At 38.8% G+C, this 25525-nt stretch overlaps 1 protein-coding gene across 2 annotated transcripts in view; it reads left to right on the top strand.

Moving 5' to 3' along the window:
• The window catches only part of ATP10A (ATPase phospholipid transporting 10A (putative)), a 145620-nt gene that overhangs the window by 97124 nt on the left and 22971 nt on the right, over positions 1 to 25525 (top strand). For both annotated transcript variants that reach the window (XM_032226578.1, XM_032226579.1), the window contains exons 7-10: positions 6250 to 6502; positions 16334 to 16551; positions 20380 to 20565; positions 24046 to 24604. In XM_032226578.1, the coding sequence (XP_032082469.1) occupies positions 6250 to 6502; positions 16334 to 16551; positions 20380 to 20565; positions 24046 to 24604 (1216 nt within the window). The remainder of the gene's footprint in view (positions 1 to 6249; positions 6503 to 16333; positions 16552 to 20379; positions 20566 to 24045; positions 24605 to 25525) is intronic.

Consider the following 25525-nt stretch of genomic DNA (forward strand, 5'->3'; position numbering starts at 1 on the left):
CTCGGCTTCCCTTCTGCCGTTTTCAATCTTTCAAACTACACGGGGCTTTTTATTGTTAAAAGCCGCTCCAGCCACTCCAGCCGCTCAAACCGCTCAAGCCACGATAGTCAGCGGCGATCGCGGCGTTCGTGGCGTTCGCAGTTCACAGCACCGGCGTCTTTCGGGGCCTGGGGCTCACAAAGGTGGAATTTTTCGAGCCCGCTGCCAGCTCTGGGACCACTGGACACCCGGGCAGCCTCACCTCTCTTGGGGTAGCCTCACAGACACCAATTCCTCCTCTCCGCAGCCTCTCCTTCAGTACAGGAGCCGAGCGAGAAGCGCGGCAGCCATCTTTCCTGCCCATGCGCATATATCAGCACAAATACTGTATAGTTTAAACTATAAATTGCGCAAAATTATGTTTTTGTCGAAGTGACACACAAAGCGAGTTATGCTCGATTTTTTGCCGATTTTTGACACACCACACCAAAAAGGTTGCCCATCACTGCACTAGAGGGAGGTTAATGTGCTTGGGTAGTTTTACTGGGTCCCATATATTCTTACCAACATGTATTATAAGCTTCTGTATTAAGGAGCCAATTTCAGCTTCAGGGTGTATGTCCTCCAGCCTGTGATAGATAATCCTTTTAGCCTGATTATAGCCAACAGAAGTAAGATAATCTTTGTCTAATCCAATGGGATTTAATTTATTTTGCCCTTATGAAGCCTACAATGAAAAATAATCATCTGCTAGATGCAGTGGTGGGATTCAGCCAGTTCGCACCACTTCGGGAGAACCGGTTGTTAACCGGTTCTGAGCAGTTTGGTGAACTGGTTATTGGAAGAAAACATTAGGGCAGAAAACCGGTTGTTAAATTATTAGAAACCCACCATGGCTAGATGCAGTGTTTCTCAATCTTGGTGACTTTAAGTCCTGTGGACTTCAACTCCCAGAATCCCCCAGCCAGCACAGCTGGCTGGGGGATTCTGAGAGTTGAAGTCCACAGGACTTAAAATCACCAAGGTTGAGAAACACTGTGCTAGAGCCAATAGTACCAGGCCAGTGGTGGGTTTCAAAAAATTTTGGAACCTGTTCTGTAGGTGTGGCCTGCTTTCCGGGTCCACTGGTGGAATCTTTTCTAACCGGTTCGGTAGATTTGATGAACCGGTTCTACCGAATAGGTGCGAACTGGTAGGAACCCACCTCTGTATCGGGCCCAATGGGGAAAATTTAATTTTGGCCAGTACTGTATTATGAAGCTCCAAGCCCTCTTTATCCAAACCAAAGAAATCCTGCCTGAAGTCTGAGAACTGCCTCAGGGATGCTTTTAGAAGCAGAGAGGATGGAGCTAAGAAATTTAGGCTTTAGAACCTCTTGGGATTTTCTTTAAAAACAAAGTGCTATACAAAATCTGGGTTGGGGTTTTGGCCTCAAAAAATCTAAGGGCCACATTTTTTAAAAAAAAAAAAAACCCATCCTCTAGCTTTAAAAAAATATTCAGATAGTCATTTAGATGCTGCTTGCTTGATGTATTTGTAATGACTTTTCTTGGATCTCGAGGCATAAAATATTGTTCTAAGGCATTGAAAAAATGAGAGTGATTTTATGCTATTTCAACCCACAATCCTTCTGTGCTGTTTCAGCTGCTAGAAATGCCATTTATTTGGACTTCTGGCAGTTTATGATCAATTTTTGGAACTCACAGAAATGAGTAATAGCCTTCAATGCTCTTCAATCAACCTATCAGAGATAATCCCCACATCATTGGCATAAAGGAGTAGAGACATCGTGCACTGGCAATTTTAGGAACATGGACTTCCAAGCATTCTAAGGCTCCTACCATATCACTAATATAGAATATGGACAAGGCCAGGCTAAAATGCACCTCTTTTGCAATTGGTACACAGATGCCTATTTGGGGGGGGGGGGTCTCACTTGGAGCAATGATTAAGAACACCAGATGCCTATTGATAGTAGTGTTCTGTGATCTTTTCCCATAATAAAGTTCAAGATATCAAATTAAATGCAGGTTTAAAATCAAGGAAGACCGTATAAAAAGGAGTTTTAATTTTATAGATTGAATTGTGTTATTGCAAAAAATGTGTTTATTGGATGGTACGATACAAAAATGAGATCCACCATCAAGCTCCCTGCCTGAAATCCCACCTGTTCCATTCTAATTGGTCGTGTCCTCCCCCCTGCAGTTTAGCCTATTGTGTAATATCTGGTGGCATCTGACATAAAGCTTAGTGATTACACTCAAAAGGATGATGGGCATTTGAGCAAATGGATCTCCTTTGGTTCTTTCTTATGAATAGGCACAATAACCAGCTACAATAGCATTTTTGCTTCAAAAACCTTTAAAGCAGCAAAGAAACATTGGTCATGTCTTCTCCAGTAGAATTAGAAACAATGGCCACAATTCTGGGATTACACTAAAATTTTATTTATATTTCATGTACCTTCTAAGTACTTAAAAATCTCACTTATTCAGAAGACCTTTTGTCTACAACATTTTGTTACACTCTACAACATTTTGTCTATGACATTTTTCTGATTTTCGTTAAAAAGCTATAGCTTTGGTTTTTCTTGTTTTATCAGCAGCTGTTCAGAGTTGCAATACCTAACAATGACCAAATGGTGCAAGATAAGTAGTGATATCAGATACTGTAGCATAGGGAAATAATAGTTATGATTCTTGAGTAACACATTTAAATAAAAAATGAACAATAAAGGACTATTTGGGACAGGAATTCCTCTGAACAGTTGGTACTGAAGATTGCACTTAACTTCGGAATATGCATTATTGTGTAGCTGTTGAATGAAAAGGCATATGTTTGCTTCAAATTAAATTTCAAGATAGCAAGACTTAAAATGGATATGTGTTGATACTAAAGCTCCATCTGTAAGATTATGCGACTCCGTACGATTTGGGCATTGGCAAAGAGTACCTTCTCCTTCCCTAAAAAACTACTGTCCATTCTTCCTTTAAGAGGGTCTTCCCAATCTCTGATAATTTCCAATTTAAATAACCAGCTCACATTTTGACAATCATGCTTAGCAAGCCAATCAGTTGGCGATCAGCAGTCTTTTTATCTTACATATAACAAAAGTGGAACCTCCATCTTTTAAGGATGTTGGCCATATGATTTTAAGTGAAATGACATATCTATCTATGTATCCACTAGATGTTCTTCTAAATTTCAATTGTGTAATTAATTTCAGAGGCCATAACAAAAGCCAATGTGGTAATGTATCAGTGTAAACCTAAAGCCCAAAACCCACAAATTTCTTTATCTAGTAACTATGACTAAATATTCCCAATCTTTCTTAAAGCATTATTATTTTTCATTCTTATCAAATGTTTAGACTTACTTTTCCTAAGAACAAAGGTGTTAGGGAAATGTGGAGTAATTAGGTAATGTATAATTGGCTTATTTTAGCCTGTACATCATCAAAACAGTGCTTACAATTCATGAAAGAAAGTGATGGCCTTTGTTTTCAGTCAATGAAATGCCATGCCCGTGTATTAAGAGCTGAAACTTGCATGGGGCATAAAGGTATCTTAGCATTGTTTGATTACAGGCAGTCCTGGGTTAGGATCCGTACCTAAGTCTGTCTTTAAATTGAGTTTGTAGGTAAATAGGAAGTGGAACAGGTACATACAGTTCTTATTTAGCATCAACTAGCCAATAACCCGACATTGCCTGGGTATTTATTTATAGGGAGAAAATGTCTGGACCAAACATGATTTCTAATGTTGGATTTTCCCCCTTACCAGAGGGAGCCCCCTTGTGTAGTACTGTGAAGCCTGCAAGAGCAACTTCTCCCTAAACCCTGATGTCGGCAACAATTAAATTAGATAAAAATGTTTTCCCTATGCCCCCAGAAGCGTGATTTCTAGTGCTGGATTTTCCCCCTTACCAGAGGGAGCCCCCTTGTGGAGTACTGTGAAGCCATTACCATGGCAACTCCATTGCGCTGTACAGTAGAAGCCATTTTAAGGCAGTACAGTAGAAGTTATTTTAAGGCACAACAAGCTGTATCTTAATAGAACATCCCCTCAAAGGATGTTAGGGGTGTCTTACTTCCACAGTATTTGTTTCCAGAGAGTAAGTCATCTGTATATCAAATTTGATTGAAATTGCTCAAAGCTTTTCACACAGAGAGGGGGGGGAGGGAGATATTTATATAGATTAGTCAATTGATTGTCTTGGTATATAGTATATATTTTACCTTTTCTTGAAATAGGCGTCATGGGAGGTCATAAATGGCCTTGGAGTAGCTGAAGCCCTCAGTAACTGTAGTAAACTGCAGTGAATCTCTCAGTGAATCTTACTAACTTTATCATCCCTGCTTCAATGAGCTGAAAGGCTTCAGCTAAGTCTTTCTTCAAAAACTTTTTCAGTTCTGGACTTTTTAGGTCCAAGGCTTCTTTCTCAAATGCTATTGTCTGCTGCTCTGATTGCTTTATTATTATTATTTTCATAATTATTTTCCTTTTCTTTGATGCATCATCAGCACTTGCATCGGATTTACACTTCGGAGGCATGGTTACAAGGGTAAATAAGAAAAGAAATACAAAATTACATACTCAGCATAGTGTTAACATGATTCACTTTAAAATGGTGGATAGTATTCAAGCCGATGAATTGTTGAAGCTATGAAGTGTTTTCATGAACATCACAAAGTAGTGTGAAAATTCATTATTTTGAACCATTGTTTTAGCTTAATTGTTTAATATAAAAAGCTTTTGATAGCTGTCTGTTCATAAGTATACAAGCTGTCTGTAAATTGGACATTGTTAACTTGGGACTACCTGTCCTGTTCCAGGCCTCCCTATCAGCTGACTTTTGAGGCTGAAGAATTGAATGCAATGGAATCAGTTGGTTCCAAGATAATTTACATGTTTAACCAATTAATTGGTCAAGTCACATTAACTTTCAATTTATTGGTTTCTTAGAAAAAGACTAAAACCAGCATGTAGAATCTCTCTTCTACACACTCTTCTTTGTAGTTAATGCAATGGCAGTACATGTTGGAGAATTATACTACAGTAGTTATAATTGTCTTGCAGAAACTAAGAAATCTCTACAGATCTCTGCAATTGGAATAGATTATTAAACATAATTAAATATTTAGCAGGCAAGTAGTTAGCATGCATGGGCTGTTAAAGACACAGGGTGCTCAGGGAGTCTTGGTGGCTAGCAAAGGCATTAGCTGGAATTTCATCCATTTCTGATTACTTGTGTTTTTTTGGAGTATAAGACCCACCTTTTTCCCTCAAAAAAGAGGCTGAAAATCTGGGTGCGTCTTATACACTGAATACAGCATTTTTTGCCTGCCCCTTCACCAAAATTTGCCTCTTCAAAATCTTGGTGCGTCTTATACTCCACTGCGTCTTATACTCAGAAAAATATGATACTTTACTAGCCACCGTGGTTTTCCAGGTCCATGCTGAGCTGGGAATTAGACACCAGTGAAAGGTTCTGAACTTTTCCAACACATTCCTGGGCCCATTTTATTTTGCAGGATTATTGTAGGAAAAATTTAGAGAAGAGACTTCTGTGTAGACCACTTTAAACATACCATAGAAGGAAAGTAATATTCTGTTGCAAATCAAGGCTTTTATGAGGTTTCAGAAAGTATGTGAAAAACTACTAAAAAAATATCTGGGGAAAAAATCTAACACTTTGCTTAGTGATTATAGAACATGTTGCTCATTTCCACAAAAGCAACTGTTGAAGCAATTTCTTTTGCACATAGACCCACACTATGTTCCTCGTTTCAAGTTATGCTGGAAAGCTCATTTGAAAACCTGTTGTGCTTATCGACAAAATGTTAGGACTATTAATTAATGTTTTTTTTTCCTTTTGCAAGCTCTTTTATGCTGGCATGATTCTGACTGCAGTCTCTCTTTCCTCCCTCCCCCTCCCTCCACCCCTACAATCTTTTCCTTCTTTTCCTAGCTTCTTTCAAGCTCATCTTATTACCCTGAAAGTATTTCTTTTGAAGCTTTTGATAATAATACCACCAGACCTAATTATGGATATCATCTCTGCAGCTGCTCCATATGCTTTCCTAATCTGTCACAGTAAACCTTTGCAGACACTCTAATAACTTTACAATACTGGCTTTAAGTCAGAATATATAAGTTCCAAAAAAAGGTACAGTACGATACTGCACTATTCATAACCAGTTGATTCAATTATGCATCTTTTCTTCCACCTTAGTTAATGTTAATGACTCTCTATTTTTATGCGTTCCAGGTTCTCATTCCAATTTCCTTATATGTCTCGATTGAAATTGTTAAAATATGCCAGGTTTATTTTATTCATCAAGATAAAGATTTATTTGATGAAGAGACCGACTTTCAGCTACAGTGTCGAGCTTTGAATATCACAGAAGATTTAGGGCAGATTCAATATATATTTTCTGACAAGACTGGAACCCTCACTGAGAATAAAATGGTTTTCCGGAGGTGTACAGTTTCTGGCATAGAATATTCCCATGATGCTAATGGTAAGTGTAATAACTTTTCATTTAATTTTAACTCGCATGGATTTGTATTCATCATAAAAATCAAGTGCATGGTTTTAGATGTGTAAACAATCAGCATGGAAAATTGTAAAGACGGTTTTAAGAAAATACCATATAAAAATAAAGCCCAGTGTGAAATCAGCCTCATGCAAATGATTTGAAGGGTAAGACTCAGTGTTTGTTTGCTTGAGGACAGTTTCCCTGCTTTTCATATGTAAGATTATAGCTTTCATTTGTGACATCTTTAGCTAAAAGGACCTGAGCTAATAGATGATGGGCAAGACACTTTTATTAAAATTGTGGAAAGTAATCAATAATAAGCTAAGACACATACCACCCACCCAACCACCCTCTTCATTTTCTGCTGTGTAGGCTCTTCCTGGGAGAGTTGTGTAAAAAAAATGGTGTACATGCCAAGAATACCTAATTCTGTAAAACTGTAAAAGTTTCCCAATTGCCCAGATAAAGAAACAGGCACCTATAATTGGCAGCAGTGATAGGAAAATGCTGGAAGTGGAAGATCACTTTAGTGATAATAGCAAAGGAATAATTTCATGCTACACAGAAGAAAGCAATACTAAACTACTATTAACAAGAAAACATATGATGATTATATAGAGTCGGACAATGGGCCCCTCAAGTCAGATGACATTCACATTGCTACTCAAGGATTTTTCAGTATACTAATATTTTTATGATGTGCCAAGATTAAAGCCTTTGAGAAGTCATGTTGCTGATGTTGCCATGCAGGAAAAGAAAAACTGAAGTTGCAGAGAATAATAGTGGGAACATGGAATGTAAGAAACGTGAACATGGGAAAGCTCAAACACAGTGAAAAATGTATCAATTACACATTGACCTTGTAGGCATCCATAAATTGAGATGAACTGGAACTGGACATTTTTAATCAGAAGATCACACTGTTTAGTACTAATCGTATGAAAAGCAAACAGGGAACGGGTTTTCATAATTAAGGGTGAGGCAAGAACATTGCTTTGGTTACAATGCAATGATTTAGAAGCAGCCCTTTAACATGACAATTATCCAAATTTATGTTCCAAATACCAATGCAGAAGAAGAGGAGTTGTTGAGTTTTATGATTATCTTCAAATTGAAATGGACAAAACTTTAAAACAAAATGTGCATTTTGATTGGGAATCAAAATCTGAAGTTGAAAATATTAAGAAGGAAAATATACTTAGACTACATGACTTAGGAAATCTAAATGAAGCTGGATTTTGGTGTTGAAAAAGATTCCTGAGAATACTTTGGATAGCCAAAAACACCCACAAATTGCTCATCAAACAATTCAATCCAATGTTCTTACTTGAGGCATGGATGGTCAAACTCAGATTATCCTTTCAGCCATATTATGCAAATACCTAGCTTTGCATAATGTTGCTGGGAAAAATGCTAGGAAAAGGAAGAAAATTATGGACAATACCAAGATAGATGGACACAATTACATCAGCAGTTGGGTATACCATTGGAAGGCCCATAGAACCTAGTTGGGGACAGCTTTTTTCTGGGAAAAACTATGTGGTTTCTAAGAGTTGACGCAAACATTATCAAAAAGAATGTAACACTGCTGACTTATGTTGCACTACCCTAGTAATACATAACTGTTTCAGTTTAGGGGTACATTACTGTTGGTGAAGATGGTGCTGATTGAGGGCAGAGTGATGCTCTAATATTAGCAGAATGAGTAGGACTGAACTTTATGCCATTTTTCCCTCTTATTTGGGAATATTTGTTGATTCCAGATGTTTCAACTTATCTATTTTAGATCTTAATTAATGTGACCAAGAAAGAGAAATAAATGCACCACCAAAAATAGTCTTGGTTTATTTTATAGTTGTGTGCAGGGTTCTGATGTTAGTTAAAAATAGCCTGGAGGCCTAACAAAACAAAACAAAATCTCCTTGGGCTTTCCCTCTGTAAAGACTCAATGAATTCTGTGCAGGTTTGCCTGCTCCATTTTACAGGAGGCTAAATGACCAATGAAATTGATCCTTAAAATCTCATGTTAATTTTTTCAAAGCTTATTTCCAAACTATTTAAAATGACACAGCTCAATGTTACCTCCAGTTAATTATCAACAATGTTTTAATGTGTTGTCACAATATAACTAGCATATAACTAATTCAATAAAAAACATTCAGGACTGGCTTACAGAATCTTTTCTAAGCTTGCATCATATGCCCTATGTATTTCATTTAAGCCAGACCTACTTGCATTTCAAAGCTCCTTAAAGACCTGGATGTTACCTAGAGAGTATCAAGGAGACTTGAGGGAAATTTGCTACAACTATTATATAACCAAAGAGAGCTGAACCATTCCTTAATTCCATGAGATTCATGAGATAGAATTTTAAAAAGGTGCAGGCAGACTCCTGCCTAATTCAATATAGGCATGGTGTTTGACTGCTGGGTGAGCCCATTATTGTGACTTGTTATAGGACTGCATTAGATTGTCCTGGGATGATATTGTACTATTACTTGTTTATATATTTTTATATATTATTAATTTTATGTCTTGTTTTTAATCTTGTGTTTGCCACTCAAAGTAGCAAATTCAATATAGGCAACTTTATAAATTAAGAAGCAAGGAAGCAAATATAAATTTCAGTGAGGTTTTTCTTATCCCTGGTAGTCCCAAGATTTTGCCACACTACTTTTTTTCTATCACTGGTTTTAGTGATGAATAAGGACAGGAATACTCTTTCCGTGAGCTTTCTTAAATCAATTAACCTCTTTGAGAATCCAAGCCAAAGTTAATATCTCTCCCTATTAACACATATAAACACATGCATGTCCACAGTAGTCCTCTATTCAGTTCTGCAGAAGCAGTCTTCTCATGAGTTTTATTCAATAGGTACCTTTTGTGGTTTTGAAAGATGCAATTTGACATTTTGCTCTTAATAAAGAACCTTCTGTATGGGAGAAGTCCAAGAGCGTGAGAAGTCAAGGTAAAGAATATTGACATTGGCAACAATCCCACCTTCCATAGATGGCAGATGTTTCAGAAAAAAATATTTGTGGTAGAAGAAGAGAGAACGTGCTGTCCCAGGTAGAATGCCTTATAATGCAAATTGGATGGCTTTTCATCATTTCTTAAAAATCTCATTCATCCATGAGAAGGTTTTTTTATCCTGATACTACACCAAAAATTGGGTTCACTTTGTTCTCATTTGTAAATAAATAAATAAGTTCATATTTGTGTTGCTAGGCAACATAGGTGCTACACATATGGTGTAGTGGTTAAGACATCAGGCTAGAAACTGGGAAACTGTTGAATCCTAGACCCACTTTAGGCACAAAGCCAGCTGGTTGACCTTGGGCAAGTCACTCTATCTTTCAGCCCAAGGAAGGAAGCAATGGCAAACCACTTCCGAAAAACCTTGCAAAGAATACTGCAGTGTCTAGTCCATGCAGTTGCTAGGAGTCAAAAATTGATTCAAAGGCACACAAAAAAATGAGGTCAACCACAAAGTAGAAGCAACCATGCTTTTGAGCAGCCTTCTGATTATTACGTACCTAAAGCAGCCTTTCTCAAACATGCTATTTAGAAATTTTAGACTGCAATTCCTAGGATTCCCATCTGGCATCAGTATTCTGGTATTGTACTGCCTGCTCATCTTGACACAGGCAACACAGTCTATAGAAGGTTGCTATGCTACATAATGGAAAAGTCCTGACATGTTACATAAAGGCTAGTTATTATTGATTCGAGAAAGCAATGTCTAGGTCAGTGTTTTTCAACCACTGTGCCGCGGCACACTAGTGTGCCGTGACATAGTGTAAGGTGTGCCGTGGAAAAATTACTTTATATATAGTCAATATAGGCACAGAGTTAAATTTTTTTAACATTTTCTAATGGTGGTGTGCCTCGTGATTTTTTTCATGAAAAAAGTGTGCCTTTGCACAAAAAAGGTTGAAAAACACTGGTCTAGGTTACCAAGTTACAAACCAGAAAGTTACACACAAGGCTGTGGTTGTAGGAAACGTTTGCTTCCCTCCTTTTTCCAAAAGAAACTGTCCCACAGAGTCTTTGAAAATGTTAGTTAAGGAAACAGATGTCTGTATTATGCCTGCATTTTCTTCCAGAGACACAGCTCTGAGTCAACACTATAGCACCATCACAATAATGTAATAGCTGTTTTTAAATGTTAAGGGAGAATTCAGTCACAGATCTCACATGATACATGTCTTTAGGAGAGTTATATGCCTAAAAAGAAGTGCTTGTTTGTTGTGAAGTGTGTTACTTACAATAAGCGAGGAAGAATAAAGGAGGTTTAAACTAGTCAAGATGGTGACCACAACAGCACAAAGATGCAGGGCTTTGATCACACAGGTTAAGTCACAATCATATGTTTCAACCATCATCCCTCAAGCATAGGCGCTCCTGCATAGTTATTAATCATAGTGTCAAACTTTACATTGATTATATTCACACGTATTTGCATTTTGATGCCCTTTCAGTCTTATGTCAATTTGCTGGTAATAAAAAAATCGGTATTCAGTCATTTCAATTGTACAGCATACACAGTTTCCTTTTTGTATGGTTTGCGCAGTTTTGTCAGGCAGCTGGAAACCTTACGTGCCTTTTCTTTCTTCCTGGTCTACTTAATTACAGAGATCAACATGGAAATTTTAATTATAATATAATCAGAAGTTCTTCCCTTTATATAATGAAAGGGAGAGTCAAGATGTGCTAATTAGCTTCTCCCTCTGTAGCAGACAAATGTAGCAAGGAGCCTGAATGCAGGTAGGCTCTTTGAAAATCAAGAACTAAAGGATGCAGAAAAGCTGCAATTATAGCAAATTTCTCACAGCAACACTTGTCCTCTAGTACATGAGGGATAGAGGTGGCCCCCAAAACATAAAAGATAACCTGCATACTTACTCATCACCTGAGTGTAAGGATAGTTGAATAGGAGCAACTGGTTGTAAATGGTGAATAAATAATCAACCAATGTTCAAGTAACATATGGGAAAATATAAGGACTAGTCAGAACACAATATTGGAAAGGAATTAGTTTACCTGTTATGGCCTTCGTCTTCTCTGTTCAGTATTTTCTTCTGTTTTTTACATCTGGAGTGAACAGAATCTATCTATGTACTGGTACATAATGTACATTAAAATTATGGAACTGTTATTTAACAAAATAGTTTTCTCCCAATTAGTAAAATGGATACCTAACTGTAAGCTGACACTGAATTCAGTTCTGATTCTCAGAAAAGTACCTGGATTTGAAACTCTTTAATTTAACTCTAGTTAGTTATTAGCTTCTGGTTGATGGAAAGTTCTTGAAAGCCAATTCTGATATATTTATTTCCCTTTTAACTTCCCTTGTGATTTCCATCTGTCCTGGCTGTTCCCCATGAAGATAGTCAAACAAATCAAAGAATTGAAGCATTCAATAAGCCTATTTTAATTCCATCTTTTTGTAACATTATTGGTCAATGGTTTCCACAGATTGTTGAAACATGCTGAATTGGGCTGAACTGGATTAGGTTAGGTTCTATGCAGTGTGTGAATCTAGACATTGTGGCTTGCATCCCAGGGTTTACAGTGTGTGAACCAGCCATAGTAGATTATTCAACATAGTTAAAATGATTATTTTGTGTGATGTACAAATCTATCTTCTTATGTTTGTTAATAATAGCAACCTTGATGCTAAAGTCTCTATATCCTTTATCTTAACTACAATATGGCCTAGTAGAGGAGTGTCAAACTTTATTTCATTGGGGGACGCATCAGCATTGTGTTTGACCTTGGGGGCCTGGGGTGGGTGTGGCCAGCTCAACGTTACTCATGTCAGGGGCACCTGTGTCAGCCCGAGCGCTCTGCCTGCGAAAATGGACTCCCGGGTTCCATTTTTGGCCTCCTGCAACTCTCTGCCGAAAACAGAGCTCAGAAGAGCCACATGAGGCTCCGTTTTCACTGACAGAGGCACCGCAGACCAGTCCTTTGCTGTTTTCAGGGCAGCCCCATGGGACAGATCTAAGCATCCTGCAGGCCAAATCTGGCCCCCAGACCTTACATTTGACCTAGTATGTGTCTTGTTTCTGCAAATAATATGCACTTACTTTTAGGCAGGCTTACCCATACCCAACAATTAAGTTCTAATTGTTGCTATCAAGTTCTAACTTGTATTAGATTAATATAAAACTTTCTTTTATATTATATTAGATTAATATAAAACATGTCTCAAGATGAATGAAATTAACGCAAATGTTATCTGGAACACTTTGAGTTACACAATAATTGACAAAAATAGATTTCCAAGTGTCTGGATGAGAAGATTCTAACAACACTCTGCCTACTTGGTTTGTCAATCCAAAAATAGATAACTAGCAGTCCCTAATGAACTTTTATTAGAGTGTTTGGTGATGTTTTTCAAACTAATTATTCATAGCTTTCATAGCTATTTGGAGTTTAGTTTATATTGACCTACAATCAACCATTTCCTGTTTATTGCTAATTTTAATTTAGTATCCCGTATACAAAATATTTGATCAAGTTTCTACCTTTTCCTTCTGCACTGTTTATTTTCAATAATCCCTACAGACTTATTTTTTCTCTTGATTACGTGCAAATAAAACTGCAAGATGATACCACTTAGTTTAGGAAGAAGTACACTACAAAGATATTTTTCTCATGGGCTCTACTAGGTTTTATGAGCTATTTCCAAATGAAATAGCCTTGTCACATTGAGCCAGGAAATGGGGAAGCTATGTGCTGAATTAAACAACTAATTATTTTACTCAATTAGTCATTTTAGCTTGATGCTCAATTAAAACCCATCTGTGTTATGCTGTAATGTCCAAATTATTCATTCTCCCTTCAGTATAATATCGTAAAACAAATATGGATGATGCAGAAAATATTTGTGTTCGCTACTCATCAGGACAGTTCCCTATGCAGTTGAAATGGGATGACAATGAAATTGAAAATAGGGATGGTCATCTGGTATGGTCTGGATTTAAGTGAACTACACCTTCCAGCATCCCTCACTTTTGGCTAAACTGGCTGATGATGATGATAGTTATTCAGGAACATCCGCTAAGCCACATATTCCCATTCTTGATATAATCTGTTGCTACAAGCAGTTCTCCTTGAATGATCTTCCTGAGGTCCCCTCCCTTAACTCTTAATCTTAGGCCAGTGGTGGGATACGACCAGAATGGCCCAGTACGGGCATACCGGTGCCTGCTTGGAGCATCAGGTACCATTCTGGTATGGTGCTCCAGAGGGCCCACCCGCCCGCCTGCTCTCCTTACCTGTATTTGAGCCGACTGGGGCATTTGCTCATGCGCACGGAGCATATGGTGCCTGCACAACATTCCACCAAGCAGCTGGAGTATCGCAGGCAGTGGGTACGCATGTGCATGTGGTGGATGCCTGGCTCCGTTGCAGCATACCGGTTGCAATGGGATCCAGAACCCACCACTGTCTTAAGCCTATCAGTCCCCAGTCTATTCTTGGCTTCTGGCTTATGTTTGTAACTCAAATATATCCTAAATTTAGCCCATGGCAGAGTCTCAGTAGTGATATATAACAACCAGTGATAAAAATCCCATTAATACTGTGGTCTGTTTAAGACATTTTGCTCTCTTATGTTTCAGAATAACAGAATTGGAAGGTTCAAAACCTTGGAGGTTTTGTAGTCCACCACCTTACACCATTTCAGACAAATTATTGTCCAATCTCTTCTTTAAAAAACCTCCAGTGTTGGAGAACCCACAGCTTTGAAAGTTGAAGTAGAACTTTTTGATTTATTTAATTGCAATATAAGTTTTGAAGACCATTCAAGCTCAGAATTAGTGGTGTGTATTTAAAAATAGAAAAGAAAACAGGAAAAACACACTTTTTTGGATAAAAAACACCACCAAGAGGATTCCGCAAACAAACACCCCACTCTAAAGCCTGGGAGGACAGCCCAATTTTTAAATATTTGTTTTTAAAGGAACATCATCAGGATGGGAAATATTATTCTCTTCATGATAGCAAGAATCCTACTTTGGTATCAGTAACATTAGTGGTTTCCAACCAGGGGTGGGTTCCTGCCAGTTGTAACCTCTTCTATAGAAGAAGTTCCACAAATCTACAGTGCCGTTTAGAACCAGTTCCAGCTCCCTTCCCCCGCCCATCCGCACATCATCAAGATGAAGAGCAAGAGGAGGAATTCTGGGAGTTGAAGTCCACAAGTCTTGAAGCTGTCAAGTTTGAACACCCCTGGGGGGGGTTCTAAAGGGTTAGAGGTGCAAGGGTCTTGTAACTTGACAGCTTTAAGACTTGCGTGCTTCAAATGCCAGAGTTTCTGAGCCAACATTTGGTTGCTAAGCAAGAGCTTTGTTAAGTGAGTTTTACCACATTTTACAAGTTGACCATGCCCACCTGGTCACATGACTGCCAAGCCACTCCCACCCAGTCACATGGCTAGCAAGCCGCTCCCACCCAGTCACATGGCCAGCAAGCCACTCCCACAAAGCAGGCCACATCTACAGAAGAGGTTCTAAAAAATTTTGAAACCCACCACTGGGTGGGCTTCCCACTTACCTTAGGTCAGCAGGCTAATTTAGGAGACATAGACTGAGCTTCAAGGACACACAGGTGTGTCTTCCAACAATGATGTAGTTCAAGAGATTGGGCCTGGCTACTCACTTTGCCTAATGATATGTCTATTCTTTAGCACTATGTGCAGGACTTTCTAAAACTAAGTGCAATAATGGAGTAAGATTTTTCTGCATCATATATAGTCTTTTTTAATTGAATTCTTGATTGACTCAGCAGATCATTCATCCATATAGCCAGTATGCTGATGAGTCACTGATTTCTGGCTTTATACAAGCCCTGTTACTTAAATTCCTTTTAAATAAGGACTATATAAACAGCCAGAATGAAATTGGAGCTTACTCTAAGCCACTGGCATCACCCTTAAGTCACTAGTGCAAACTCACAACTACGGGGTGATTTTATCAATAAATTTGTTCTGTATAATCTAGTGCAGAGGGATGTAATTTGCTTGTGGACAAGAGCAACTTTCAAAGGCACAGAGGCTGTGGTGGTAATGCAAGATGACAATGCAAGAGATGGTGGCAATTTTGAGTGCTTTTTATGGATAGGAAAGTAATTTTATTTCAGAGTCCAACAAGTATTCAGGCACCGTTGCATAAATCTGTTGTGGTAGCATGAATATTAACATATTTTAATATGTCTAAAATCTTGTGATCTCACAAAATCTCATGACCTTTCAGTGATCTCAGCCCAGAGGCCCTATCCAAGCATCCTGAAAGCTAGCAAGACTTAGTATTGTATTATTTCAGCCTTTTAACTTTGATTAATATTTTATTTTATTATTGGGGTTTTGGAGGGTACTATTTAGGACCATTGTATGCCAACTTCTACTAGAGTTATAACAAATAATTTGTGGAGCTGTTTTATCAAGAAAAAAAGCACTACCAAATTCAGCAGTGTAACAGATTTTAGAAGGATGGAATAAAGTTTTACGAATTTTGCTGAGACAAAGTAATCCAATGCCAAGATCTATTCCTGGCAAATGAGAGAAATAACTAAAGAAATAATTACTAAGACTGTGTTCCTGAGGTCAAAAAATATTTCAGTAGTGTAAGTCTACTAACTTAAGTTCTAAGTTCTGAAATGTTTTGCAAATTAGAATATTATTTCTTCCTTGGATTTCAATTAATTGTGCTAAGAGTCTTAAGGGGTTTTTATCTGATAGCTGCCTGTTTACCTACCTGTTTTCATTTTTTATATTCATTTTGTTCTCATACATTAAAAAAACAGCAAAGCGTTTAGCTATGTACCAGGAAGCTGATTCAGAAGATGAAGAAACCTCACCTAAAGTGGGGACATTGTCTCAGCGGGATAGTATTAGCAGCCATCAGAGCATCAAAGCCCCCTACAGGAACCAGAGTGTAAAATCTCATAGACGAACAGGAAGCAGAGTAGAAGCCAAAAGAGCAAGCATTCTTTCAAAGCATACAGCTTTCAGTAGCCCAATGGTAAGTAAGGATGAAAAGTGATATTTTAAAAATAAAAATGATATTTTATTCTAATTGTTCCCCTTAATCTAATTGCACCCAATCCAACTTTGTTTTACTAAACCTCTACATCATGACTTTCCAGACCAGAGAAACACATGAGACATGTTACCAGTCACCAAACCAAGCTTCTGGCTTTGTTGTCTTTGTAGTAATGCAGAAGCTGAGCAACCTAAGTTCCCAGCTATTCACAATACAGCTGGCAATTTACAGTATATTCTATATTGTAGTGCCAGGTATAATGGGGAAGACAAGCCAACAATAAAAGGAGTAATGTGTACTTAACTCCTCGCAAGATCCCTGCTCCAGAGATTGTCGGGTGTGAGTCCCTCCTTGTGAAGTTGGACCTAGGGGGTCAAGTGGGCTTGTTTCTGACGTACCTACCTCCCAGCTGCGTCACAACAGCCCTGCCTGCGCTCCTAGAGTCAGTAGCCAGACTAGCGGTTGAATTCCCCAGACTTATAGTACTGGGGGATTTCAACCTGCCATCTCTTGGTGAACGCTCCGATGCGGCCCAGGAGTTCATGGCCTCCATGACAACCATGGACTTGACCCAGGTAATTCAGGGTCCGACTCATGTGGTGGGACACACACTCAACCTTGTGTTTCTCTCGGAGCAGTGGAGACGTGATCTGGAACTAAAGGGGATAGAGTTCTCGCCCTTATCATCGTCAGATCACTTCCTGCTGAGGCTTGATTTTCGGAAGCTACTCCCCCACTGCAGGGAGGTAGAGCCGATTAAATGATTCTGCCCCAGGCGCCTGATGGACCCATTGGGATTTCAGACAGAGCTTGGGGAGATACCTGACTCCCTTGCCCACAATCCGACTGAGTCCTTGGTCGCTGCCTGGAATACAGCGGCGGCTGGGGCTTTAGATCGGATTGTGCTTTTGCGGCCTCTCTGCAGCAGTGGATCCAGGAGGGCACCTTGGTTTACCAAGGAACTCTGGGAGATGAAGCACCAAAAGAGACGCCTAGAGCGACGCTGGAGGGCTAGTAACTCCGAATCTGACCGAACACTACTAAGAGCCTTTATTAGGACTTATTTAGTGGCGATACGGATGGCAAAATGTGCTCATTTTTCCGCTCTTATTGCATCCGCAGAATCTCCCCCGGCCGCCCTGTTTAGGATAACCCGCTCCCTCCTGAAAGGGAGGGATGCGAGTGAACCCTTACAGGGAAGAGCTGAGGAATTTGTTCAGTTTCTGTCGGACAAAGTCACTCAGATTCGGACGGACCTAGACTCCACTTGGACAGTGCCAGCAGAGATGCCGAGGGAGGGCCTTGACCAAATTTTGTGGAGTGAGTTCCAGCTTGTCACTCCTGAGGAAGTGGACAAGGCCATGGGAGCGTTGAGTGCCGCCACCTGTTTACTGGACCCGTGTCCCTCCTGGTTGGTTTCGACTAGCAGGGAGATGACACGAGGCTGGATCCAGAGGATTGTGAACGCCTCTCTTCAGGAGGGGTCTTTCCCGCAACCTTTGAAGGAAGCGGTGGTGAGACCCCTCCTTGGGGCCCAGCTGTCCTTAAAAACCCCGTCTCTGGACCCAGCTGTCCTTAAAAACTATCGTCCAGTCTCCAACCTCCCTTTCTTAGGGAAGGTTGTTGAGAAGGTGGTGGCCTTCCAACTCCGACGGACCTTGGATGAAGCGGATTATCTGGATCCCTTTCAGTCTGGTTTCAGGCCTGGTTACTGCACCGAAACCGCTTTGGTCACGCTGACTGATGATCTCTGGCGAGCCAGGGATAGTGAACATTCCTCTATCCTGGTGCTCCTTGACCTCTCAGCGGCCTTCGATACCATCGACTATGGTATCCTTCTGCGGCGGCTGGAAGAGGTGGGAGTGAAAGGCACCGTTTTACGGTGGTTCTCCTCTTACCTCTCTGGCAGGTCGCAGTCGGTGTTGGTCGGAGGACAGATGTCGACCCCTAGGCCCCTTAAATATGGGGTGCTGCAGGGCTCGGTCCTGTCCCCCCTCCTATTTAATATCTACATGAAGCCGCTGGGGGAAATCATTCACCGGTACGGGATTAAATACCACCAGTATGCAGACGATATCCAGTTGTATCTGTCCGCCCCGTGCCAACTCAGTGAAGCGGTGGAAGCTGCCTGGAAGCTGTCAGGGTCTGGATGGGAATGAACAAGCTTGCACTCAACCCTGACAAGACCGAGTGGCTATGGATGCTGCCCCCCAAAGATAGTCCAGATATTCCATCTCTAAACCTGGGGGGTGAAATCTTACATCCCTCAGAGAGGGCCTGCAACTTGGGTGTTCTCCTGGATCCGCAGCTGACACTAGAACACCATTTGTCAGCTGTGACCAGGGGAGCTTTTGCCCAGGTTCGCCTGGTGCACCAGTTGCGGCCCTACCTGGACCGGGAGGCACTCCAAATAGTCACTCACGCCCTCGTCACCTCAACACTCGACTACTGTAATGCGCTCTACATGGGGCTGCCCTTGAAAAGTGTTCAGAGACTACAATTGGTCCAGATTGCAGAATACTTCTTCCTACATTGATTTTACATATAAGACTTCCAGTTGACCTTGGTCAACCAGTTGCATTGATTAATTTTCTCTTATGGAAAGCAGTAGCACTCCTAGATCCCAATTTAATAAAGGGTGTGCTTTAACCTCATATAGTCCTTTTGGTGAAACAAGAAAAAAAATGAATTTATGGTTTTGATGATTAGATAGAATAGATTATAGAAAGAAGAGAGTTATATTGTAACCATACAGTAAGAGATAAATTTATAGTATTTATAATGGGTATAAAACTACTTCTACCTTTTATCCTTTTTTCTGTTTTACTTGTTCTCATTTCTTGCATTTTTTTTACTTTCTCTTTCATTTCTTTGTCTTATTTATGTTAGTATTAGTCTTCTATCTTTTTTAAAAAAAATCTTTAATAAAATTGTAGAAAAAGGGTGACCTGTAATTATTGGATTTTTTGTGTTCTTATGTCAAATTAATTTATTTCAATCAAATAACATAGACTGTTGGAATTCATCTATTCCAGCCAGAGACTGTTTCGAGACCTTTAATAAAGAATTCACCATTTTATGTATGTGACAGTCCAAACTGAACATCTTTGTCATTTTAAGCCATTGATTCTATCTAGTCCTGTCCTCTGGGCAATAGAGAATAACTGATTTTCTTCTTATGTTTGACAACTCATCAAATATTTGAAGACTACTATCATATCCTTTTAATCATCTGTTTTGTAAGTTAAACATTCTAAGATCCTTTAACCATTCACCAAAGTGCACATTTTTTTTTACCTTTTCCTAATCTTTGATGTTGAAAGTTGCCTTGGAGTGAGATAGGCGTCAAACAAATTTAATTAATATATGAATTCATGCATGCACATGGTCCCACACACACCCCATTGCCAATACGATAAGATGCACAACAGGAACAGTTTAGTTTATAAACCAAGTTGCATGCCTATAGTCAATTGCACTGAAACAGATTTCCAATGAATAAATATTAGTTTGTTTCATAGAAGTGAAATCATAAGTAGTTTTTACGTTGCTTAAAATTGATTTTGTACCCATATAAAAAATTATCCTTTCAATGGACAGCCAAAAAAACCAATAACCCTTAAGTATTAAGACAGAAGTTGGATCAGAACATCCTCTGGATGAGAAAGAAAGGATTTGCTCAAAGACAAATGGGATTATTGAAGTTAGAGCCCATTTGCAAAACAAGCACATTCTAGAGATTTGGGAAGGTATAGCAGACAACCAGCAACATGCAAATTGTTCACTCTGCCCTTTTTTTCATTCCAGGAAAAAGATATCACGCCTGATCCTAATTTGCTACAAAAAGTAAAAGAATGTGCAAAGTACCTGCAAAATCACGATCAACCATTATCCCAACTGTCCCCTGAACTTTCAGACATCTTTGACTTTTTCATAGCTTTGACAATCTGCAATACAGTGGTGGTTACATCTCCAAATCAACCACGACAAAAGGTAAGTTTGACCTGCTGTTGAACTGATTATTATGAGGAGTCCTTGGTGCTCTCTGAGCTTGGCTGTTTTCTTGCAGACATTTCATTATACAAACTTGATAACATCTTCAGTGCTAGTAAGAAGTGGAGTTTGCTCTCAGTTTATGTTCTAGTGGCTTGCACTATCAGTGTTGGTGGGGTGTTGGTAGAATGTTTTGTTTGGGTTGTTTACTGTTGCCATATTTGGCAGTTACTTGATTGAGGTATCGTTTACTTGATTGTTGGTCTGATGTTAATATTGAACTTACCGGTGGCCTATGCTCAGCTAGGTGTTGATTAGCAAGCCACTAGAATATAAACTGAGAGCCAACCCCACTCCTTACCAGAATTCAATTACAATATTTTTGGGAGTATAAGACACACCTCCCCCCCAAAAAGAGTATGAAAATTTGGGTGTGTCTTATACACCAAATGTAGCCCCACCCTTTGGCCTCTGCCTCCCAGTAATTTACCTCCTTGCAGCAATCGAGAAAATGGGGCTTGCGGAGGCGGCAATAGGCTATGGCAATCCCTGCAGCCTGAAACAACTGATCATCGGGAGCCCCATGCTTAAACTGAAATTGAAAGTGAAACTTGATGTTTGCTGCAATGAGGCAAATTGTTCGGAGGCAGAGGCAGATTTTTTTTTCTTCTAATCAGACTAAACTGAAACAGACTGTTTGCTGCAAGGAGGTAAGTTGATAACTATAAATGCCTATGGAATGTTCAAATTATTAAACTTATTGTTCTAAGACTGCTCTATTATTGTTCTAGACAACTTAACCAAATGAAGAAGCTTTTTAAAATAAATGCTTGATCTGAAGGGGCCCAGTGCTATTGTATCTTCTTTTAAATAGCAGAGAATAATGTATACTTCCAGAAAACCACATCAATTTTAACAGCATCTGTACAAGTATAGTCTGAAATGTAACACCGCAAACAGTGTATATCTTCTGTACTGTTTACTGTTTGGTGCAAGGAGGCAATTGCTGGGAGGCAGAGGCAGATTTTTTTTTCTCTTGTTTTCCTCCCCAAAATATAAGTGCGTCTTATACTTCAGAGTGTCTTATACTCTGAAAAATACAGTAGTTTGGGTAATGAAATATCTGCAAAAAAACAACCAAGCTCAGAGAACACCAAAAACTCCTCATTTCAATCCTGAGTTACAAATATTATCCTTTATTGGAACTGATTATATATGCAGCATGACTCTATATCCTAAATTAGGAGTAAATCTTAATTTAGCTAGAGTTATTCCTAAATTATTATAAAACCACACCCTATATATGCTTTCCAGAAATTTTTATAATGGCCTATTGTTTCCATGATACTTCTTTTGAAGTGTATGCAGAAAAGATTGTTCACCTCATTAATTTGATTGCAACAACTTAAGTTAAAATCATGCGAGTTAAAGGATTTCAGAAATCATTCAATTCAGTATATCAACCTTCACCCAACAGGCAGGATTGGAGTCAAGTAGACAAGTTCACAAGAAGTTCTGATAATTAACTACTATTGAAGAAAAGTGAATAAGCCATATTAAAAATATTCCCATGAATGCTGTGTTTCAAGTCTTATACATAGAAAAAAATAAATTATTTTTATCATTACTTCCACTCTCCTTCCTGCCCTATATAACAAACTGCCTGGTTCACCAGAGGTAGGATTCAGCAGGTTCTCACCAGTTCTGTAGAACCAATAGCGGAAATTTTGAGTAGTTCGGAGAACCAGTAAATATCACCTGTGACTGGTCCCACCCCCATCTATTCTCTGCCTCCCGAGTCCCAGCTGATCGAAAGAGAATGAAGATTTTGCAGTAACCTTCCCCTGGAGTCGAGTGAGAATGGAGATTTTACACGCCACCAAGCCTACAGAACTGGCAATAAAAAAAATTGAATCCCACCACTGTCTCTCACTTATAAGGCAACTCTGAATGGCTTACAAATCATAAAGATATACAACATCTATTTAAACTCCTCAGTCAATCCAAAAGAATACCTATCGGCAGAGAATGATATAAAGAATTGTTCCACTGTCAAAGAGCTTGTATTCTTAGACTGAATGTTAGGAAAACTCTTCATATATATATGAAGAGATGCATAGATTCAATTCCTAAGTCCTGGAACAATAGTAAGGAAATTATCTATAATGGTTCTTTGAAGGGAGCTTCCATATTGCCTTAAGCTCCTTCATTCTTCCTTTTAGAATTCTGTTTCCTAGCATCAATCATATTAATTACTCTCTTTTGAATACATTTCCTTTTGTTGATATTCTTTTTAAGTTGTAATGCTCAAAACCAGAGACATTTGAAGCAAATGTTTTTCCTGATGTTGTTATTTCCAGACCACATCAGGAGAATTTTATACAGACAGGAGAGAGAGAGCTTTTATTTGCAACCCATTTTATTATGAATGTAAAAGTACAATCCATGAAAGGCTCCAAACAAATCCAAAGCAAACAGAGCAAGGAAAGATACAGAAAGACTGATGTGGGGAGCAATTAATCTTCGTACTATAATCACAACAGAATTATGAATTCCCTACTGTTGCTCTATCCCATATGCATCCTGAAAAAAACTCTTGCTTCGTTATTGTTTTGTGTTCGTTTTATTTGTTTTATTTTATTAATCTTTTGCAAGTAGAAGTTTTTTTAGAAATGTAAGTATATATTTGGACCCAAGAACATGAATTCCAAAGGACATTTTAGGGAAATAATAATCAGTTACAGAATTTTTCTTTTTATTGATCTGGTTCAGCTGTTAATCTGTTAAATGTGAACCAGTGAAGAAAAAATAAACCAAGAAGTTAATCCTCCATTTATTTTCCACACAAAGTTATGAAAATTCTCATTGAATATCAGTGTATAAGTTACATCAGTATGTGTTACTCTGGATTTAGGGGATTTATCCTCTCTAACAAACTTTGTTCTGTTCCAGTTCCCTAGTTGTGAACTGTTAAGCATCTTCTCTGAACTGAAGAAAATATTTGTAAACATTCACTCTGTTGTTAGATTCACATCTGACATAAAATAGTTTGTGCTTAGCATCATTTGATGGGTGAGCATCAGGCGTTGAATAAATTATAGTTGTTTGGAATAGTAAATCCCAGAGTTAGTTTATTGTAACCTTATTTATTTCACTTGTGCCTTAGTACGTGTGTGAAGGAGAACATATGGTATGGTTTTATCTTGCTTCTTATTCCACCATCTATTTGTGTTCCCCACTCAGATCTGTTTAATTTAATGCAAAAAACACTAAGAAAGGAAAGAAGATAAACCCAAAATTGGATAGGCAAGCTATTGTTATTTTGCTGTTAAATCTTGATATGTTATAGACTCTGAATGTTTTTTTTTTTTCATTTTTTTCTGCTCACTCTGTTTAAAACCAACAGGTCAAATGTGAGCACAACCATAAACAAAGAAACCAAAAATATCTCATACCACTTATTTGTCTTCTTTCTTGAAGGTCAGAGTCAGATTTGAAATGAAATCTCCAGTAAAGACAATTGAAGATTTTATTCGGAGATTCACCCCCAGCCGACTGACCTCTGGTTCAAACAGTAGTAGCTCTTCAAGCCTGACTGTCAGCAAATCAAGCCAACGGGGTAGCTCAGGTGTTCTTTCCCCAGGATCTGCAGAATGCACTTTATTAAAACTAGAAAAGGTCTCCAACTCTTCCCAGCTGAATAACAATGGCTACAGTTCCCAACAAGCCACCTGGACCTCAGAAACTGGGGTGGAAGAGGGAGAACTGCGCTATGAAGCTGAGAGCCCTGATGAAGCTGCCCTTGTCTATGCATCCAGGGCATACGAGTGTGCTTTAGTTGGCAGGCTGCCTGACCAAGTATCAATCGAGCTACCTCACCTGGGAAGACTCACCTTTGAAGTTCTACACATCCTGGGATTTGACTCCATCCGGAAAAGAATGTCAGTAGTTGTCAGACACCCTCTTACAAATGAAATAAATGTTTACACTAAAGGAGCAGATTCTGTAATCATGGACCTCCTTCTGCCCTGTTCATCAGGTAAAAACTATTTTTAGAGTGAAATATACAATAATCTAAGAATGACTCATCCTGCCCTAGTGCTGGCAGACTTGGGGAGGTAGAAGAGCTTTGTAAATGGTCAGAAATTACATTAATTGCAGTTTCTTTTATGAGCTCTTCAAAAGAAATATCCAACGGGAAGTAAAAAAGAACGTGGATTTCACTTATATGCATTTTCCTATGCAGACCAAAATCAAATGTTTCACCAAAAGAACAAAATGTGCACTATAATATTGCAACACATGCTCTCCCCTACATATTTGCACAACATACATATCACAAAGTGGTAAAATTAGCATCATAATGCATGTTTTGGCCAACCCCTACAGTCATCCACCTGTCATCCACCTGTCCAGTATATTTTATTACTAGGTATTTTCTGTCCATATATTTTAATTCCGGGAGCACTATATATTTTTCATTGTAGCTCTTGAGTCTTCCTTCATTTTGTAGCTGTGTATTTCATCCTAGTTAATTCAGACAACACCTTTCATTCACAGATCACCATGCTTTTAAAGTTGATCCTGGCTCTTAAATCTGTTGGACATTCACGTGAAAGTGTGGAGAGCTTAAACCTGACGTAAAAATGAAGCCATGCCAACAGCCCTGCTTCTCATAAACTGGGTCCTTAATAAAGTTAGCACATAGATTGCACTTGACAGTTGTATTTCTGTTCCAGGAGGTTGGAGAGAAGCAGTGGAAATCTTGATGTGTGGTCTTGTTCTTTGTACACGTTGAGTTCTTGAAATAAATGCCAGAACAAGGCTACTGCTGGAAATAACTTAATTACAGCTAATATTCAGAGCCACCACTAGTTTTAACTGAACTTAAGCCAGTAGAATTTTGCTATTTACTTATGATAAACCTTCTTTGGAACTAGTTTGTTCATGTGATTACAGT

The sequence above is a fragment of the Thamnophis elegans genome, chromosome 11 (genome assembly GCF_009769535.1).
Source record: "Thamnophis elegans isolate rThaEle1 chromosome 11, rThaEle1.pri, whole genome shotgun sequence".
Lineage (NCBI taxonomy): Eukaryota > Metazoa > Chordata > Lepidosauria > Squamata > Colubridae > Thamnophis > Thamnophis elegans.